This window comes from Panicum virgatum, chromosome 2N, assembly GCF_016808335.1.
Source record: "Panicum virgatum strain AP13 chromosome 2N, P.virgatum_v5, whole genome shotgun sequence".
NCBI classification, from domain to species: Eukaryota; Viridiplantae; Streptophyta; class Magnoliopsida; order Poales; family Poaceae; genus Panicum; species Panicum virgatum.
In genome coordinates, this window is record NC_053146.1 from 63,232,884 (window position 1) to 63,251,967 (window position 19,084).

The 19,084-nt window shown below is 49.5% G+C and overlaps 2 protein-coding genes across 5 annotated transcripts; one reads left to right on the forward strand and one right to left on the reverse strand.

The window, feature by feature from the left end:
• Positions 1 to 702: 702 nt before the first annotated feature.
• Positions 703 to 1,732, reverse strand: LOC120661770 (alpha-amylase/trypsin inhibitor-like). Of its 2 annotated transcripts, none has more exons than XM_039940711.1 (2): positions 1,418 to 1,732; positions 703 to 1,380 (listed from the first exon to the last, which is right to left on the reverse strand). In XM_039940711.1, the coding sequence occupies exons 1-2, from the start codon at positions 1,624 to 1,626 to the stop codon at positions 894 to 896; spliced, it is 696 nt and encodes a 231-aa protein (XP_039796645.1). In that variant the 5' UTR covers positions 1,627 to 1,732; the 3' UTR covers positions 703 to 893. The 2 variants fall into 2 exon arrangements, with proteins under 2 accessions (XP_039796645.1, XP_039796644.1); XM_039940710.1 differs by having other exon boundaries at positions 703 to 1,365; positions 1,403 to 1,732.
• A 2,633-nt stretch (positions 1,733 to 4,365) lies between these two features.
• LOC120661772 (probable homogentisate phytyltransferase 2, chloroplastic) lies at positions 4,366 to 16,384 on the forward strand. Of its 3 annotated transcripts, XM_039940712.1 has the most exons (11): positions 4,366 to 4,681; positions 5,958 to 6,079; positions 6,196 to 6,342; positions 6,484 to 6,709; positions 7,516 to 7,589; positions 7,768 to 7,860; positions 8,220 to 8,337; positions 9,128 to 9,190; positions 9,421 to 9,453; positions 15,708 to 15,791; positions 15,880 to 16,384. In XM_039940712.1, exons 1-10 carry the CDS (start codon positions 4,475 to 4,477, stop codon positions 15,780 to 15,782), a joined length of 1,158 nt encoding a protein of 385 aa, XP_039796646.1. In that variant the 5' UTR covers positions 4,366 to 4,474; the 3' UTR covers positions 15,783 to 15,791; positions 15,880 to 16,384. The 3 variants fall into 3 exon arrangements, with proteins under 3 accessions (XP_039796646.1, XP_039796648.1, XP_039796647.1); XM_039940713.1 differs by lacking the exon at positions 9,421 to 9,453 and having other exon boundaries at positions 4,377 to 4,681; XM_039940714.1 differs by lacking the exons at positions 9,128 to 9,190; positions 9,421 to 9,453; positions 15,708 to 15,791; positions 15,880 to 16,384 and adding an exon at positions 7,988 to 8,125 and having other exon boundaries at positions 4,373 to 4,681.
• Positions 16,385 to 19,084: the final 2,700 nt, after the last annotated feature.

The following is a 19,084-nucleotide window of genomic DNA, read 5'->3' on the forward strand; positions in this document are numbered from 1 at the left end:
ACAAACCGACTTAGAATCAAATTACAACTCTAATTCGGACTAATCTGCTAAAAAACCGGTCAGACCGGTCACCAAATCCGGTCAGACCGGACTCCTCGCGTTGCACAACAGCTAAAACCGGTCAGGCCGGTTCCCAAATCCGGTCAGACCGATTTTGCGCAGATAGCTGAACTTACTGGCGCCATAACTCCTACGCCCGGACTCCAAATTAGGTGATCCATATGTCCGTTTCGATCGTCTCGACGAGGGCTTCGTCTTGGTGCATTCAAACCCATGATTTGACCTCATCTTGATGCCTTTTTGTGTCCATCTTTGTCTATGAAATCATATCCAGAATATCCCAAAACGATCTCCATATCCTGCACAATGGTCATACATGCCAAACTTGCAAAATAATAAGAGTTAATATTGAATTGGCTATTTTGGCATTTATCTTGCCTACTTCAGGTAATGCCAATTTTGAGTGTCAACAGGGGCGCCCCACCTTGAAGACGCTGGCGCGAGCATTGCGAGGATTCGATACGTGCGGATGGCAGCTGCTTGCGTAGTCGGATGTCTGCGTAATCGGGCGCAACGGTGAAGAAGGCAGGAGGAAGAGAAAGAAGAAATCGTTTGACCCGATCCATCTATCAGAAATTCAGGTGTTGAAAATGGGCAAAACATTTAGGAAATCAACTTTATTGGTATGGGCCTTTGTTTAAATTAAGCAAAGGTTTTGAATTGACTTTTATTATGGTGATGTAGAAATCACACGTCCTTATTGTTATTGATTGGCTTCTCCAGTTGAGGACACTGGATTCTACAAGCCCGGGCTGTGTCGGCTCCACAAGCCGGCCAGTTCTTATTTCTTCGTACTAGTATATAGTCTCGATCCTGTCACCATCTTCAGAGTCTTAGGGGCAGAAGACGACATTGTAGTTTGTTCCGGTGGGGCACGTGAAGGTGCTGGTGGCGTCGTCCTTGGGGTAGCTGTACGCGTCGGGGCACTCCCCCTTGAAGTACCTCGAGTAGTTGGTCGGCCCGCAGCTGTTGGCCGCCGAGCCGACGCAGCAGTACACGTCCTCCTTGAACACGGGGCACGCGTTGTTGCACGCCCCGTCCTGCCGCAGCTCCGCGGGGCACCGCGCGTTCACGTCCGCCGCGCACCGGGGGTCCCGGCCGCACCCGGACCCGCCGTCGGGGAGGAAGCTCATGGGCACGTTGAAGCCGTCGATGAGGGAGATGTCGAAGAAGTCGAGGTTGTTGAACTGGTTCAGCGCGAACTCCGCCAGCGTGTTGGGCGCGCGCCCGTACCCGGTGCAGCGCAGCACCCCGCCGCAGTCCCCCGTGCGGCAGCTCCCGCGCCCGGCCGCGTCGAACTGGCACCCCGTGCGCGCCCAGATGCGCGCCGTCGAACTGGCACCCCGTGCGCGCCCAGATGCGCGCCGCCGTCGTGCCGGCGGGCACGTTGATGCGCCACGACTCGCTGCGGTTCAGCTGCCGCCCGCCGCCCACCGGCACGGAGGCCGCCCACACCGTGAAGGGGCACTGGTTCACCACGGTGAAGACCGCGCCCTCGCCGCCCGCGGCGAGGAGGGCGAGCGTCGCGACGGCGGCGACGCAGCCGATCATTGCGGAGCACGCCATTGAGAAACCGAGAGATGCAGCAGCGGACAAGGACGCCGAATGGGTGGGTATGATTGCTTAGACACGACGAGATGGACTGGGGTTTTATAGTGGACGGATCGGATGAGCTGCTGGATGGATTGGGATGTGGAAAAGATGAACTGGATCGGAAATCTGGAAGATGTCATCGGTCGTCGTTCACGTCCGTGCATGATGAACTGAATTGGTGGTGGCTGGAAAACTTTGAACGTTTCCATGGAAATTCTCGGCAAGATTGACTACGAGCTGCTTAGCTGAGATTGTTTGACGTTGACGCCCACACAGACGGCTAAAGTGGCGTCACGCGCGCATGAGCTAGTGCCGAGAGCTCATACGTGGTTCTTGTTCTTGATGTACTCTGCGATAACCGGGTTGGCCGTCAACGTCATAGGGCGCCTCGTCCAGCATTTGAACCTCACGTTCGAGTCAGGAGAGAACAAAACAACTGTTTGAGATAATAAGTGTAATAAGAGGTTGTTTGGATCTAAGTGCTAATGTCTAAATGTGCTAAAGTTAGCACTAGCCCATCCAATATAGGAGTGCTGATGGGACGGGCTAATCTTTAGCCAAGACTCAAAAAGTTTAGCAAAAATATAAGTGCTAATAAATGTTAAGTTTAGCAAAAGTATAAGTGCTAATAGATGTTAAAGGTATAACACTCAACTTTAGCCCATCTAAACAATTCTTAAGCTCCGGAAAAAATATCAAAATGCAGGTAACATGCTCCACATGCACTGAGATTAGGGATGACAACGGGTCTAAACCTATCGGGTTTTGCCGTCCCAAACCCAAATCAAAATATTTGAACCCGTTTTTCATACCTGTGACGGGTTTAGAATTTTGCCAAAACCCAAACCCATCAGGTCAGAGGTACCCACATGTCACCCGTGGGTCTACACTTTACTATCGCCCTGTTTGATTTAGGGGTGAAAACAATTGCATGAAAATGTTTCCATATGTTTGGCAAACCCAACGGCATGCAAAGTCAAAAAATGGTGGATGCACACACCTAGTTGTCCCCAAAAGCAGGTAGGGAGGGGGCCTAGGGGAGGTCTGCGCCCGGGGGGGCATCTAGCGCTGGGGCACGCGAATGGGGACACCTAACGCGGTTCGATGTGGGTCCCGCCTAATGGCCCCCTCCCATGGGCTCAATTTCCCAACTGTTGGAACCAAACATATGACATTCAGCACAGAGAAAATTTTCCCCTCCCCAAACCAAACACGGCCATAGGCGCATAACATAGTAAACACCATTGTAGCGTATTATGAGTAAGAAATCTATGTTCATCACTAAAAATTACAAAAGAAAATATAAATATAAATGACAAGCTCTATATTTAAATGATCATAACACCATAAAATATCACAAATCCATTATAAGCATATACAAACACGACAACTGCAAAGCGACAACACCCATACCCACCACTTAAGGGTTCACCAAAATAAGAATTGAAGGAAAATGATGTTAAATTTGTTATAAACTCACAAAATAAAATGACAATTGTTCTATGTTGGATCGGGTTTAAATAACCCATGGGTTCGCGGATTTGGGTATTGTAGGAATAAACCCGTGCACATAAACCCAACAGGTAGGATTTTGTGCCCATTAATAAACACACGGGTCTAAAAGTTGATCCAAACTTGTACTCTAATGGAGCAAAAATCCATCGGGTTTCGGATACCCATTGCAATCCCTAACTGAGATGGGGTTTTTGAATTCCTCACAAGTGGAAAGATTATTAGATGCCATGCACATATGGTGCAAGCTAGAAATGGCTAGGCTCCGTGTGTGAAATTGGATTGAACAAATTGAATTGAGACTCCACTTTCAGATTCACATGGAAATGGAAAATGAGCTCTAATTCAGTTATTTTGTTTGATTAGTAGTTGGATTATTAAATTAGAAACAAAAAAAAACAATTGAAAGTAAAATTTGGTCGCGTATTCTAACAGAAATCCAACCGAGTGAGTACGCCCCTCTAGGTGAATGTACCGAGCGCTATAGTATTAAAGCCGACATCACTGTGTGTCGCTTGGCTGTGTGGCTGATGGCTGGTGCTGATTTGTTATGAGAGAACAGTATTGCTGACTGGCTGGTAGCTGGTGGCTGGTGCTGATTTAGTATGAGAGAATAATACTGCTGGCTGGTTGGCTGATAAGCCAAGCGAACACAGCGAAGCAGTAAGTGGAAAGCACTCGATTTGTGGATTCAAAATAGAAATTAATTATTTTATTCCTTCCTAATTCTTTTAATCAACTATAGATTCAAATAACTAAAATGGGATGAATCATATTAAATTCCTCAATCCTAGTCTAGTTTTGTACACCAAACATGCATAAATACAGAGGTATGCAGTGGGACATTATGTGGTTAGTTCTTGGTCACTCTTTTATCCTATTTTATTGTTCTTCGTTTCAAACATGATTAGTTTACTTAGATGGGTTTTAAGTTGATCCAATACCAAAGAAAAAATACAAATAGCAAAGTAATCATAGAGGCCAATAATATAAAAGTTATATTAGTAGGTTTATCGTGAAACAAACTATTACAATATGTAATTTTTATTTAAAATAACTTATTTTAAAAGTAGTATTGGTTAAAGTTAAAAAATTTTGCTTTTGAAAAAAATCTAAATGTAGCTATATTCTAAACTGAAGGAGTACTATGCACTAATGCCATTTTTACCTTTTGTCAGCAGCACCGCACTACAGCAGCCAACAGCCATTGGATAACACACGCACGGCTCCCATCACCCACCTCACTCTGCCCACCAATGGCGACGGGTGGCTGAGAAAAACGGAGTCCAAGCTCCCCGAACCTCCCCCCATGGCTCCTCTCGCCTCCCCTCCTCTCCCATACCGCGCCCCTGCCTTCCTCGCCGCCCCCGCCATCCGCAGCGGGCGGCCTCCACGCCTGCTCAGCCCGTCGCGGTCCGCGTCCCCACTCCTCTCCTCCGGCTGCGCAGGCTGCTTCCCCCGCGCCCCTCGCGCGCCCTGTACCGCCGCCCGCGAACGCCGCCGCGACGCCGTGCGGGTAAGGCTGCCGATTACCGTCTCTAGCTCAATGCAATGTCCTGCCGCGGCGCTCGTGATTTGTGCTGCTGCGATTGCGCCAATCGAGTGTGTGCAGTGAGATCGTGTAGATACGAATTAGAGATGGGATGCACGGGCTCATGATGGCTCAGCGACATTATAGGTTATTATACATACCACTGGTATGATACAAGTGTTAGTGCGTCACTCCAGTACGTTCAGGAAAATAATGCTGTTGTTTCCTCGGGTAGACGACTAGAAACTGCTGTACCTGTAACAAGCATGCATCATGAATTAACTTTGGTCAGCTACGTCTATTCCACGACTCTGTTAAGGCACATTGGGCTTGGGGCTTGGAGGAGCATCAGATAGAGCTTTCATTTCTGCATGTATGGTGAGGAAATTTAGGAGTATGGTTGAGTGTGTTTTGTCTGCTTGAAGTGTTTTGTGGCCTTGTGAATTTAGGAGTCTTGTGCTGAAAAAGTGATCCTGCCTGGCAGGAGTGACTTTTTAAATTTCTCCTTAACTTTGTTTTTAGATTGGAAGCTTGGACACTGCAAACATGGATGCGATTCAATTTGTTTAGTTACTTGGAGAGTGCAAATACGGATGCGTCTGGTTCAGTCAGCCATAGGTGGAGGACAGGGAAAAACAATGCTAATCAGCGATACTTCGAGTCATGTAGAAGTTTAATATACTTTGTGGCGCACTTTAGAAATTCCTAGTTTGTATATATTAGTTCATTATTTTTCTAATAATTTCCTCAGTATCCCCATCAGTACTTTGTCTGCACTACTGAAATTGTGCTAAACTGTTACTAAATGATAAGCTAAGGCTTTTTATTAAGTACCTAGTTCAATTTGGAGTTGTGTATTGAGCTCTTAGGCTAATTGGGGACCATCACAAGTATAATGGATATGATTACTCTTGCACCTGTATTGTGTTACTTAAAGACAGTTTCATAAGTGATATGAGAAAATGGGATTGCAAGTCGAGCATAGCTCAGTTGGTGCGGCTCCCAGGTGTGGAGGCGCACCCGCCCGGGCTCGAACCCGGGTGCTTGTACGCTGGGGCACGGCCCCTCTGTGGCGCGGCCCAGGCCGCCACAGTGGCACTGGTGGACCCCTCTGTTGGCCTTACCTAGTGAAAAAAAGAGAGAGAATGGGATCACTATTATTATTACTCAGGGGTCAGGGCATCACTTTATTTATCTTGGCAATTATGCGTGTCTTGTTGTATAGTATTACCATATTGATCTCACCTGGTCCCTTACACAGACATTCTCCCAAACTGATGCTGCTGGACAAGCACCTTTATCAAAGACTCTGTCAGACCTCAAGGATTCCTGCTGGAGATTTCTGAGGCCACACACAATTCGAGGAACTGCTTTGGGATCCATGTATTTATTTACTGTTCTCATTACTATCTTTTGTTGCTTTAGTGTTGGATTATGTTGGTAATTATGTTTTGATTTTTCCTTTGGTAATTTATAATTGGGTTGATGACTTGATGCAGAGCTTTGGTTGCTAGAGCCTTGATAGAGAATTCCCACCTGATAAATTGGTGGTTGTTATTCAAAGCATTCTATGGACTTGTAGCGTTAATCTGTGGCAATGGTTACATAGTTGGGATCAATCAGATCTACGATGTTGCTATTGACAAGTATGTACAATCATTCCATGGGTTGGATTATTTTTAGTACCTAAAATTCAGGAGCTATTATGAATTACGATTGATAGTGAAATATTTGCAACAGTTGTTATTGTGTACCTCACATTTCTGATTTTTTTTGCTATTGAACAGGGTAAATAAGCCATATCTACCCATTGCTGCTGGTGATCTCTCAGTTGAGTCAGCATGGTTGCTGGTGACATTATTCGCAATTGCAGGCTTTTCAATTGTAGTGTTAAACTTTGGATCTTTCATTACCTCTCTATACTGCCTTGGCCTATTTCTTGGCACTATATATTCCGTTCCTCCATTCAGACTGAAGAAATATCCGGTTGCTGCTTTTCTTATCATCGCAATGGTACTTGGCCCCATCCTGTCTCTGTATTTACTTCCCTAGCACCGACTGATTCCTTTTTTTTTTGTTTTTGTTTTGGTCATTCTTACCATAATTTGTATTGAAGTGCTATTGGTTACATTATGTGCTAAGTGAAACAAAACTTAATGCAAAAAAAGGGTAGTATCTCAGAAATTACTATATACTCCTACAATAGTTGCTTGCAACAGAATATCTAACTCTATTGATTCAAGGATTATGTGGCTTACAAAATTGTTAGATATGTCAGTGTACCTTGCAACATAACTATGCTTCTTATTCTACTTCCTTAAGAAGATGGTAGTGGCATCAAATCCATTTGTCAAGTGTTAACCAAGCATGAGTTGGAGCTAACAGTACTAAGATCCAATAGATATGATTGTCCAGGCATGCTTGTGCATGCTAATTTTGTTTTCATGATCTTCAAGCTCCTTGTAGAAACGGATGATTAGTTGAGAACTCAAATTTCTAGGATATGTATTTGTTGGAAGAAGAGAAATAATAGCGTGACTAGCAACTCACCTGTACCAGTGTTGCTATGCCTTTAAAAAGGTACCTTACAAGGCTTTCTGAAAAACTTTTGATCTATTTATTTGCTGGAACTTTGACTAACCGAGGTAATTCCATTCTTTACAAATTACAAATCACACATGATACTGCCTGAACTTCTTAATTTCTCTCGGTTTACCCTGCATGATCTTGTTTCCTGCATTTCATGTTTATACAAACACTTCATACATATGCATATCTTTTTGGCAAGAGAATCCCACATTTCAAGATTTTTTTATCAGGTTCGGGGTTTTCTTCTCAACTTTGGTGTGTACTATGCTACTAGGGCTGCACTAGGTCTTACATTCCAATGGAGGTAAATAGTCACTGGAAATTTCTGTGGAACTATTCTTGCATTCAGCATTATAAGTAGACATTCCATGTGTCTTACTTAATAGAAGTGGTAAAGGTTCTGTTGCTTTTGCTTCTCATTGCAGACGAACATTCAGAGACAAAATGATGTCTAATGCCATGTGATATTTTTGTATCTGCAGCTCTCCTGTTGCTTTCATTACATGCTTCGTGACACTATTTGCTTTGGTCATTGCTATAACCAAAGATCTCCCTGATGTTGAAGGGGATCGCAAGTGAGTTTCTAATTTTACATTGTCCTATAGTTATGTCCGCACTTTTTCTAATTTTACATTGATTTCGGGTATCAGTGGTAGCGGTTGGAACCAAAAACTCCGTTAGGATAACACAATATATGTCTAGGTGTACGTGTTTTAAAGAACATGCATCGAGGGTCATTACAATCTTCATACTAATGCCCAAAATCAATTGGTCAAACCATCAACACCTAGTTATCAAGACGAAGTTGTAAAGCAGACAATGATATTTTGAAACTGTGAGGTTTGTGTTACACTTCTCCAAGTTATGCCAAAAGAAATATCATTCAATGGTTGAATTGCTGACATTCTACTTATAATTTTTTTCCCCCTGTCAGGTATCAGATATCAACTTTGGCAACAAAACTTGGTGTCAGAAATATTGCCTTCCTTGGCTCTGGTCTATTGGTAGCAAATTACATTGCTGCTATTGCTGTAGCTTTTCTCATGCCTCAGGTTATCTTACTGCTACGTTTGAGCTCCCTTGTAGCTTGTTTTCTCCTTCTGGCTAAAGAGACAAACCCAACAAGTGTTGTACACAACATACATTTTACTGGCATCATTTCCAATACCTTGTTTTTGCATATCTCTAATTCAACTCCAGTAAATGCTTAGATGGTAGAAACACAAATAAGGACAATTGTACTACTACCTTACTGCTACTCGCAGTGTTAGTATATACTACAATTCCATACATAGTGTTACGATTTGGAAGATGCAAAACCACTTGTAAATGTAGGTATATGCACTATCTTAGCCTCCAAGAGCATCAAGATTTATTCAAGGGTATTTCAAGGATTAGCAAACAGGATTGTGTTTGAATATTAAAAGTTATCATCAATCTTGAGGCATGTTTGATGATGATGATGATTGCATGTGTAGTCATGTATCTGCATGTAAATTTTGAAAGATTTCACCTTTTCTTCCTCCACTCCATGCAGCATGTTCAATCAATATGGCCTCTCCCATTCTGTCAATTCTCACACTTTATATAATTCCACATATTTTTTTATCATTTATATTTATGCTATAAAATGCATTCATTTCAGACACTTAGTGATGATTTAATTTGTCACTGTAATTTTATATAACTTTTGTTCAATATTCAGACTCTTATATTTCTGAAGTATATCAGCATGGAGGATTGCTGTTCTTTCCATTGGATTTTTCAGAGCAGTATGCATGTTCAATATAGATAAGATAGTGTTACCTGGCTCCTTTTGTACTAATATTTTCTAATTTGCAGGCGTTCAGGCACTCTGTCATGGTCCCTGTGCATGTTGTCCTTGCAGCTGGTTTAATTTTCCAGGTAAACATGTTTGGTATTATGAATGATTGGTCCTGCAGCTTATATATGTTCTTACTGTTTCTTCTTAATACAAGACATACATGGTTCTTCTGCGTGTTTGAGAGAAAAAGTTCTTAATTTCTCAATGCAAACCTATGTACTTAGTGAATTGGACTAATCAGTATTGTTACCTTGCTTCTGTGGCATGTATGTTCTAGTTCTGACTTGTTTGTTCTTTACCATGATTTCAGACATGGGTTCTGGAGCAAGCTAAGTACACTAAGGTGAATCTTTCAAGTTACACTTTTCACAGTTGAGGTGTATTGTTGGTGTATATGCGAGCTCATGTATAGAGGCCCATCTAGAGGCCCATGTATAGGATCTATATATCCCACCCTTCTAGGGTTTGGAGGAATATAAGGAATTATTCTCTCCATCATGGTATCATTAGCCTAGGGTTAGGTTTTCTCTCTCCCTTCCCTCCCAGCCGCCCGCAGCAGCCACCGCCGCCGGCCTCCTCCTCCCCTTTTCCCTTCTCCTTCCCTCCCCTCCCTTCCTCTGCTCCGCGCGCCGCGTGGGACGCCGCTCCGAGCGCCGCCTGGGCCGCCGCTCCGTCCTCTGCCCTTGCAGCCGCCGCCGCCTGGGGCCGCCTGGGCCTTGCCGCTGCCGCCGCCGGCGCGCGCGCGGGCGCGCCGCAGGGGGCGCTGCCGTCCCGGCTGCCGCTGCCCTGGTAGCGCTGGCGCCCCTGCCCGCGGGCGCAGGAAGCGCGGAGGGCGCGTGGGGGCCCGATCCGCCGCCGCCGGGGCCCGATCCAGTCCCTCCTGGCCCTGCCTGCCGCTGGGGAGCCGCCTGTGCCACCGTCCGTTGTGGAGCCGCCCGTGCAGGCCGCCGTCGCCGCCGCGGGCGCCGATCCGGCGGTCCTGCAGGCCGCAGCGCAGCTCCTGCAGGCCGCGGGTGCTGCTCTAGGGGATGCGGCCGCCGATCTCGCCGCCCTGCGGCTCCCACGGATGCCGCCGGCCGCCGATCCCGCCGCCGCTGCTGCCCACCGCGCCGCCATCACCGCGGGCAAACAGCCCGCCGCCGACACCACGCCCGATCCCGCGTGGACCGGGCTCGGGATGTCGCCCGCGGATGCACCGCTCTCCGCCGCCTCGCCGCCTAGTCGGAGGCTTCGGCGGCCCAGGAGCGGCTCCGCGTGGCTGCTCTCGCCTGGGAGCGCGAGCGCGCCGCGGCCGACACCTCCACTCTCCGGGTTGCCGAGGCGGAGCACTTCCTCCGCGTCTCCTCCGGCCGGCCCGTCGTCCCCGAGCCCGGCGCCTCTTCCTCCCGCCAGGCCCCGCCCGCTGGTTCTGGAGCCCGGTACGACCCGACCGACCCCATGGTCGCCCAGCTCCACCTCTAGGCCGCTGGCGTCCAGAACATCAGGGCCCTGGTCAACGTCCTCCTCGACCCGACGTCCTCTTCCTACGGACGCTGGCGGGACCAGGTCCTGCTCGCCCTCCGCCGCTACGCCCTCGACGACCACGTCCTTCTCGACACGTCGATCGAGGCGCAGGACGTGGCGTGGCTGCGCCTCGACAGCATCGCCCTGTTCTGGATCTTCGGGACTATCTCCCTAGATCTTCAGGACCTCGTCAGGACCCACGGCGGCACCGCGCGGCAGGCCTGGTGGCGCTCGAGGGGCAGTTCCTCGGCAACGCCGAGTACCGCGCCCTCCAGCTCGACGCCACCTTCCGCACCTTCGTGCAGGGGACCTCTCCGTTGGTGAGTACTGCCGGCGGATGAAGGGCATGGCCGATGCTCTTCACGACCTCGGGGATCCGGTGTCCAATCGGGTCTTGGTGCTCAATGTCCTGCGGGGCCTGAGCAGCACCTATGACCACCTGAAGAGCTGGATCGCCCGCCAGAGACCCTTCCCCTCCTTCCTGCAGGTCCGGGACGACCTCGCCCTCGAGGAGATCACCAGGGGTCTCGCGCCCGAATCGCCCTCGTCCACCTCCACCGCGCTCGTCGCTGCTCCACCGGCTTCCTCCGCCGCCCCTGCCACCTCTCTCCTTGGTGCTGCTCCCGCCGGGCAGACCGGAGGTGTGGGGGGGGGTGGACGTCGTCGGCGGGGGGGGGGGGGGGGGACGTGGGGGTGGCGGCGGCACCGGTGGCCCTGCTTCTGGGGGTACCGGTACCGGTGGGGGCCGTCGGGGCGCGCCAACTCCGCCGGCTCCGACTCCGACTCTCGCTTCTGCCCCTGCCCCTGGAGGTATGCCCTGGCCATCCTTCAGCAACCCATGGTCATGGCGCATCTCGATGTGGCCGTTTCAGGGTCCGGGCTGTACTAGACTCCGCCTGCTCAGCCCAGCCAGCAGCCGATCTGGCCTGGGGGGTGGGACCAGGCCGCTTTGGCGCAGTCCTTCAGCACCATGGGACTGACGCCGCCGGTTAGCACCGGGTGGATCGCCGACTCGGGTGCCTCGTTCCACACCACTCCTGGTGCCGGTATCCTCTCTTCCATCCGACCCCCACACCCCTCTTGTCCTTCTTCTATCATGGTTGGTGATGGGTCTTGCCTTTCTGTCACCGCCGTGGGTTCTGCTCCTTATCTTCCTAATATTCTTGTTGCTCCTCAAATGGTTCACAACCTTCTTTCCATTCGCCAGTTTACTGCTGACAACTCCTGTTCTATCGAATTTGACTCTTCTGGCCTTACTGTGAAGGATTCGGCTTCCCGGCATCCGCTCCTCAGATGTGATAGCCCGGGGCTCCTTTACACTCTTCGGCTTTCTGCTTCCGCTGCTCCGTCTTCGACTTCTTCTTCGTCTACTGTCTTTGCTGTGATGCCTTCTTCCACCACCTGGCACTGCTGGCTTGGACACCCCAGTCGCGACGTTTTGGCTAAGCTCAGTCATAGTACCAATGTGTTTCATGTACTAGGGCTCCTGCTGAGCACCTCTGTCATGCGTGCCAGTTAGGTCGTAATGTTAGACTTCCGTTTTCTTCTTCTTCTTCGCATGCTGCGCATGCTTTTGATCTTATTCACTGTGATCTGTGGACATCTCCTGTACTCAGCATGTCTGGCTACAAATATTACCTGGTCATTGTTGATGATTTTTCTCATTACTCTTGGACTTTCCCTTTGCGCGCAAAGTCTGAGACCTTCCCCACCCTCCTCCACTTCTTTGCCTGGGTGTCCACTCAGTTTCGGCCTCACTGTTAAGGCCGTCCAGTGTGACAACGGGCGGGAGTTCGATAACTCCACCTCCCGTTCCTTCTTCCTCTCTCGGGGTGTTCAGCTGCGTATGTCTTGCCCGTATACCTCTCCTCAGAACGGTAAGGCTGAGCGGATGATTTGCACGACGAACGACGTCGTGCGCACCCTTCTGATCCAGGCCTCTCTGCCCCGCGCTTCTGGGCTGAGAGCCTCCACACCGCCACCTACCTGCTCAATCGCCTTCTGTCCACTGCTTCTCCTGCTCCCACTCCACACCACGCTCTCTTCGGTACCCCTCCTCGCTACGACCACCTTCGGGTCTTCGGGTGTGCGTGTTACCCTAACACCTCCGCCACCGCTTCTCACAAGCTGGCACCCTGCTCGACTCGTTGTGTGTTCCTCGGGTACTCCCTGACTACAAGGGGTACCGATGCTTTGACCTCACCTCTCGCCGCGTTCTGATCTCCCGACACGTCGTCTTTGACGAGTCGGATTTCCCCTACTCCACCTCCTCCACACCTTCTCCTGACCCCGAGCTGGAGTCTTTGTTTCCGACTGACCCGGTGGTTCAGCCACCGTTACCTGTCTGTCATTTTCCTGTAGGTTTTCCCGGCGCACCGGCACCGCTTCCGGTGATCCCTGCTGCGCCGAGCGCGGCCCCGGTGCCCGCGGTCGCGCCACGCGCGGCCCCCGGACCTCCGATCGTGCCGTGCGTGGACCCGGTGTTTCCCGCTGCGCCACGCGCGGCCCCGGTGCCTTCCCCTGCACGGTACGCTCAGCCGGTGCAGGTGTACCGGCATCGTTCGGCGTCGACACCGGCGCCACCTCCTTCTCCGGAGGCTCCTGCGACGCCTACACCGGAGCCGTCGCCGCTGCCGCTTCCTCCGGCTCCCTCTCGAGTCGAGCCGGAGGTGTACCACCCGCCAGTCATCCATCGGGATCCTCGGCATATTCATCCCATAGTGACTCGGCAGATGGCGTCTCAAGCCGCGACTCTCTGCGCCACCGAGGGAGAGCCGCGGGTCTCTCAGGTACCCTCCTCTGTCCGCGACGTCTTGGCGGATCCTCACTGGCGTCGCGCGATGGAAGAGGAGTACGCGGCTCTTCTTGCCAACCAGACGTGAGACCTCATGCCGCGTCTGTCTGGTTGGAATGTGGTGACTGGCAAGTGGATCTGGACGCATAAGCATCGGGCTGATTGCACACTGGAGCGCTACAAGGCTCGCTGGGTTCTCCGGGGGTTCACTCAGCGACCTGGTGTGGACTATGATGAGACATTCAGCCCAGTGGTGAAGCCCGCTACGGTGCGCACGGTCCTCTCACTTGTGCTCTCGCGCTCCTGGCCTGTGCACCAGCTGGACGTGAAGAATGCGTTTCTTCACGGCACTCTCTCAGATACTGTCTACTGTTCTCAGCCAGCGGGATTTGTGGACTCGAGTCGTCCGGATATGGTTTGCCAGCTCAACAAGTCTCTCTATGGTCTGAAGCAGGCTCCTCGGGCTTGGTACTATCAGTTCGCCACGTTCTTGCTGACATTGGGGTTCACCGAGGTCAAATTCGACACGTCTCTCTTCATCTACCGCCGTGGGGATGAGACTGCATATCTGCTGCTCTATGTTGATGACAATGTGCTCACAGCCTCCAGTCAGCAGCTACTTCAGAGTGTCATCTCCTCTCTGCAGCAGAAGTTTGTTATGAAGTATCTGGGTCAGCTCCACCACTTCTTGGGCGTCACTGTTGAGCCTCGCCCGTCTGGTCTTCTCCTTCACCAGCGACAGTACGCACTCGATATTCTGGAGCGGGCTGGGATGACTGATTGCAAGCCCTGCTCCACTCCTGTCGACACTCAGGCGAAGCTGTCTGCTGATCTGGGTGATCCGGTGGCTGATCCTACTGCCTACCGGAGTCTGGCTGGCGATTTGCAGTACCTCATCTTTACCAGGCCGGACCTCACCTATGCTGTTCAGCAGGTCTGTCTCCATATGCATGATCCCCGGGAGTCACACCTTGCTGCCCTGAAGCGTCTCCTCCGCTACGTTCGTGGCACTGTGGACCTCGGCTTGGTGCTTCACCGCTCGTCCTCTGCTGAGCTGGTGGTCTACATCGACGCTGACTGGGCTGGCTGCCCGGACACTCGTCGCTCTACTTCCGGCTACGCCGTCTTCCTGGGCGGCAACCTGGTCTCCTGGTCGTCCAAGCGGTAGCCGGTTGTCTCCCGCTCCAGTGCTAAGGCGGAGTACCGGGCTGTCGCTAACGGCGTGGCGGAGGCGTCCTGGCTACGACAGCTCTTGGCGGAGCTCCACAGCCCGGTCGCCAAGAGCACACTCGTCTACTGCGACAACGTCAGCGCCGTGTATCTCTCCACCAACCCCGTCCAGCATCAGCGGACGAAGTATGTGGAGATCGACCTACACTTCGTGCGCGATAGAGTCGCCATCGGCGATGTTCGGGTACTCCATGTCCCGACTACCTCCCAGTTTGCTTACATCTTCACCAAGGGATTGCCCTCCTCGACCTTCACGGAGTTTTGCTCCAGCTTCACCGTAGCCGGTGGCTAGTTGTGGCAGCGGGGGGGGGGGGGGGGGGGGGGTATTTGCCCTTTGTACTCTATTTGTACTCTCTTCTTGTCCAGTTTTGAACACCGCTGCGCCGGTAGTTTAGACTGCGGGGGGTGTTAACTTTCTCGTTATCCAGTCTTGAACACCGCTGCGCTGGTAGTTCAGACTGCGCGGGGGGGGGGGGGGGGGGGTTGGTGTATATGTGAGCCCATCTAGAGGCCCATGTATAGCATCTATATATCCCACCCTTCTAGGGTTTGGAGGAATACAAGGAATTATTCTCTCCATCATGTATAGATATACTATTAAGAAAAGAAAGGATTAAGTAACTGAAATTGCTTGCAAAAGCTTATTGCATGTGATCCTGTGTGTATTTTTGCTGCGACAAGTAGTTGCCACTTTATTTTTAATGCACTCTAATCTAAAGGTACTAATATCTTTAATTCTTCTTGGGTTGGGAGGAAAAATGGGCCTTTCAGAGCCTTAAATATGGAAGTGCGTCTAACCTAAATAAAAATAGCTTTCATGTTTTGATGTAGCATGTGTCCATGAATTATCTGTGTTATTGCTTTTGGATGAGATGGCACAATAGATGTTATAATCATTTTTATACTTGTATCCTGTGTTTGTTTAACCGTTTTCTTCTTGGAAGAGAACTTGCAAAAATAATTGTGATATCTGATGGGGCAAAAGCTTATGATGAATAGATTTTTTTTTTTGTTTAGTGACCACATGTGCCTCATTTATGATATGAAGTTTGCCTTAATCTGTTTTGCAGGATGCTATTTCGCAGTACTATCGGTTCGTTTGGAATCTCTTCTATGCTGAATATATCTTCTTCCCATTAATATAGAGCCTAGAGGTAACCTTTTCTTGAGAAATTTTATTAGCATTTGACCCTACTTTTAAATTTCGTTTAGTTCCGAAATTTATTTCATAAACATTCTCAGATCTGGTAGTTCAGAGTGGGCTACAGCCTAATGATGGGAGCAAATCAAAAAGGGTGGAGTCGATAAAGTGCAGGGGCTATCAAGGATCCTGGAGTTGTAGGAGCTTCGGAAGCTTTTGTCATGCTGAGGGTGAGGGCTTTGTTGGAACTGCGGTAGCTGTCTTTGGCACAAATTCAGCAGTGCCCCGTTCTGTAGGGTCTTGTCTGGGAGGGCTTGAGCTCAGGTCTGACGTCGATGGAAACTCAAGTTCTGGCCCCAAACAGGTGGTGGTGCTGGTGCAACGGCCAAGCCAAGCTCGTAGCTTGTCACTCGAGGTTAAGCTAATACGCGAGACATATTGACGGCGTGCCCTCGCAGTGAGTCACGAATACAGACCACGGACTACTAACTCTAAGCATCCCTTTGGCTTATACTGCATATATATTCCTTGAGCTTCAGCTGTACCTGTTGTATAGTCGGAACCACTGTCTTTTCCACCGTTCTGGAAGGACTGAAACTTTCTCCATGTGTGTTTTTCTGCATCATGTCAGGTAGCTTCGTGTCATACTATAGCAATGCGGCAAAGAGCCAGGGAGGCAAGGAGCTAAAGGCCTCGGTCGCGCGACGCGAGGCCGGGCCTCCGCTGTCGGTCACAACGTGCGACGAGGCGCGCGCATGGCGAGGTTCCGGCAAACGGGTGAAGGCACGGTCACGGTCGCTTTTTTCGGCACTCAGGGTTGCTGGTCCGCAGAGCCGGCGGTCCCGGCTCGCGTGACAACGCATGGTCGTGCGGCCCGGCGACGGGGACGGCGGAGCCGGGCTGTTCCCAGCGCGGGAGGTAGCCTCCCGGCTCCGCTGCCGCTGTCCCCGGACTCTGGCTCCCGGAGCCGCCCTCACCGGCCGCACCAAGCACCCAGCTACCGCCATCCGCCAACGTGTACGCCCCCGCACCCACGTCGCGGCGTCCGGTAGATCTGCGGGCAGGATCTACACGCACCCCCGAGCGCACGTGCCACGGACGACCAGTTCACACAGTCAGTCACAGCGGATGAAGCTGTCAAAGGTCAACGTTGCGGCCTTGGTAGCAGCGATTTCCCGCACTCTGAGAAAATCATAAGCCGGCACGGTCGGTGCCAGTCTGGCAGTCTCGATGCTCCGAAAGGACACGAGATGAAGCCTGCTGCTGTGTAGGGAAGATTCTTTGCGTTGCAGAAATCGTAAATCCTGCTGCGTACAGTATGATAGCATTTGCATTATTTGCAAAAAAAAGGTGATAAAATTTTATGTTGAAAGAAAATTAAAAGGAACATAACATTTTATTACAGTTCTGAAATATTCAGTCAAAAGATGCTGCAAGCCTGCAGCCCGCAGAGGGGGAATTTTGGAGGACGTTGGCCCGTCCGCGAGCGAAAAGCTGAGCTCTGAAAAAGAGAGAGCCCTGCGTGTGACTGGCAGGGTGAGTGCCTCTGCATCGTGCCCGTGCCCTTTTCTTTTCTGCGACCCTTTCCATTTCAAAAGGGGGGAAAGGTGAAAGTTAAAAACATGGGCGAAACAATTTGAATTCGCAAGTTCCCACGGCGTGAAAAATGCACCAAGTCTCTATAGTATTGTACTAGATGTTTTCAGTTTTTTCACCCTCCAGTGAACCTGGCACAGAGTTCTTCGGTTTCTAGTTCCATGGAACTGGAATGTGTTTCGCGAAAATGGATTTGCGAAGTTCAGATAGTAACAGGGTCTGTCTGACGGTAATTGCAAATTCAGAGCGCTCCTGCTTGTCAGCAGTAGTACCGGCATAAATTGGTAGGTTCAGAGTTCAGAGTGGATCTTTCCATCGCAAATAAAAATAACGAAAAAAAGAGGAACGATTGGATCTTTGTATGAACATGTCCCATGTGTCCGACGACACTTGTATGATCCAAACGATAGTTTAATCGAACCACAGTTCTGGAATTTTCATTTGCACATGCGTTCGGGGTAACGGACAGGGCTTCGAAAGGTGTTGCCACTTGCTAGTCTGATTATTTCATCAGTGAATTGGTTTGTAATTGCATTGCTTGTGCCAGGCAAGTGCCGTTCATAAACAGAGGAAAATGGGAGTGCCTCCTCCACATTTCAGTATTTCACCACTGGCTGGGGGTGATAAACTGCTGATTTCCTAGTGAAGCGTTGATCTGTCAACCGCTGAAATGGATATATTCATGAATCCCCATCCTCTAGGAGGCAAAAAAAAAAACCTGTAACATACTCAATCCAAGCAATGAAATTTGACCTAAGCGAATTCTGCAACTTTGGATCTTCCGTGGGGCATGATGGGTTTCGGGTAACATCTGTGGGACTATTTTTTTCTTAGGGATAATAATGTACCATGAATTTAGAAATTTCATGGTTCCTTATATATTTTAGATTAGAAATTAGAAATTTCAATGCAGATATGTACCATGAAAACTCGTGATTCTGTTTTATTATTTTACGTAACACCGTATTTTGCATTTGAAAATTAAACATGATATAATGAACTTTCCATACTGCAAAATGCGTGAAAATTTTTTGGTAGATTATGTGCACTATAAAAATCAACGCCGAATAACAAGTGGACTGCAAGAATCACATAATGATTATATGGAAATTACATTTTGAGCAACCTAATCATGTAACAATTTAGGTTTTATGATGATAAAGCCTACTCAAATGTCCAAATTCCATCGAATTGTAATTGCATGTATTATTCGTCCTTCATCCCTCCATAAATTAAATCCAGAATGTTTATATAAATTTGATTTTTGGCTATAATAAAAATGTCCACTGGTTATAGATGAGAATGTGTTTTCTTTTCTATATTCGGCACTACTCAGTTTGTAGCAAACACTTCTCAATAGGACCGTACTAGCAAATTTGAAGGTCCTGTGTGAAGCTATAAACTGGGCCCTAATGCCGTCGCTGCGGCCTGCGAGTGCCCAGTGAAGTCCAGAAGGTGGAAGTGTGTCGCGACTCGTGTCTTGCCTGGCGAGCGATGCCGGGGGGGGGGGGGGGGGGAGCGGAAACGATCGCACTGCGTCTACTGATTCGATCGAAAGATAATGATCGAGCAGCATATATCCTCTTCTATGACATATTTGAGCTAGTTTGCTTCGTATTGGGTCAAAAAATAACTAAAACAAAGCCTACTATATAACTATACCTAGTATACTCATTGTATTTTTGGGCCCCTTGAAATTTGGGAATCATG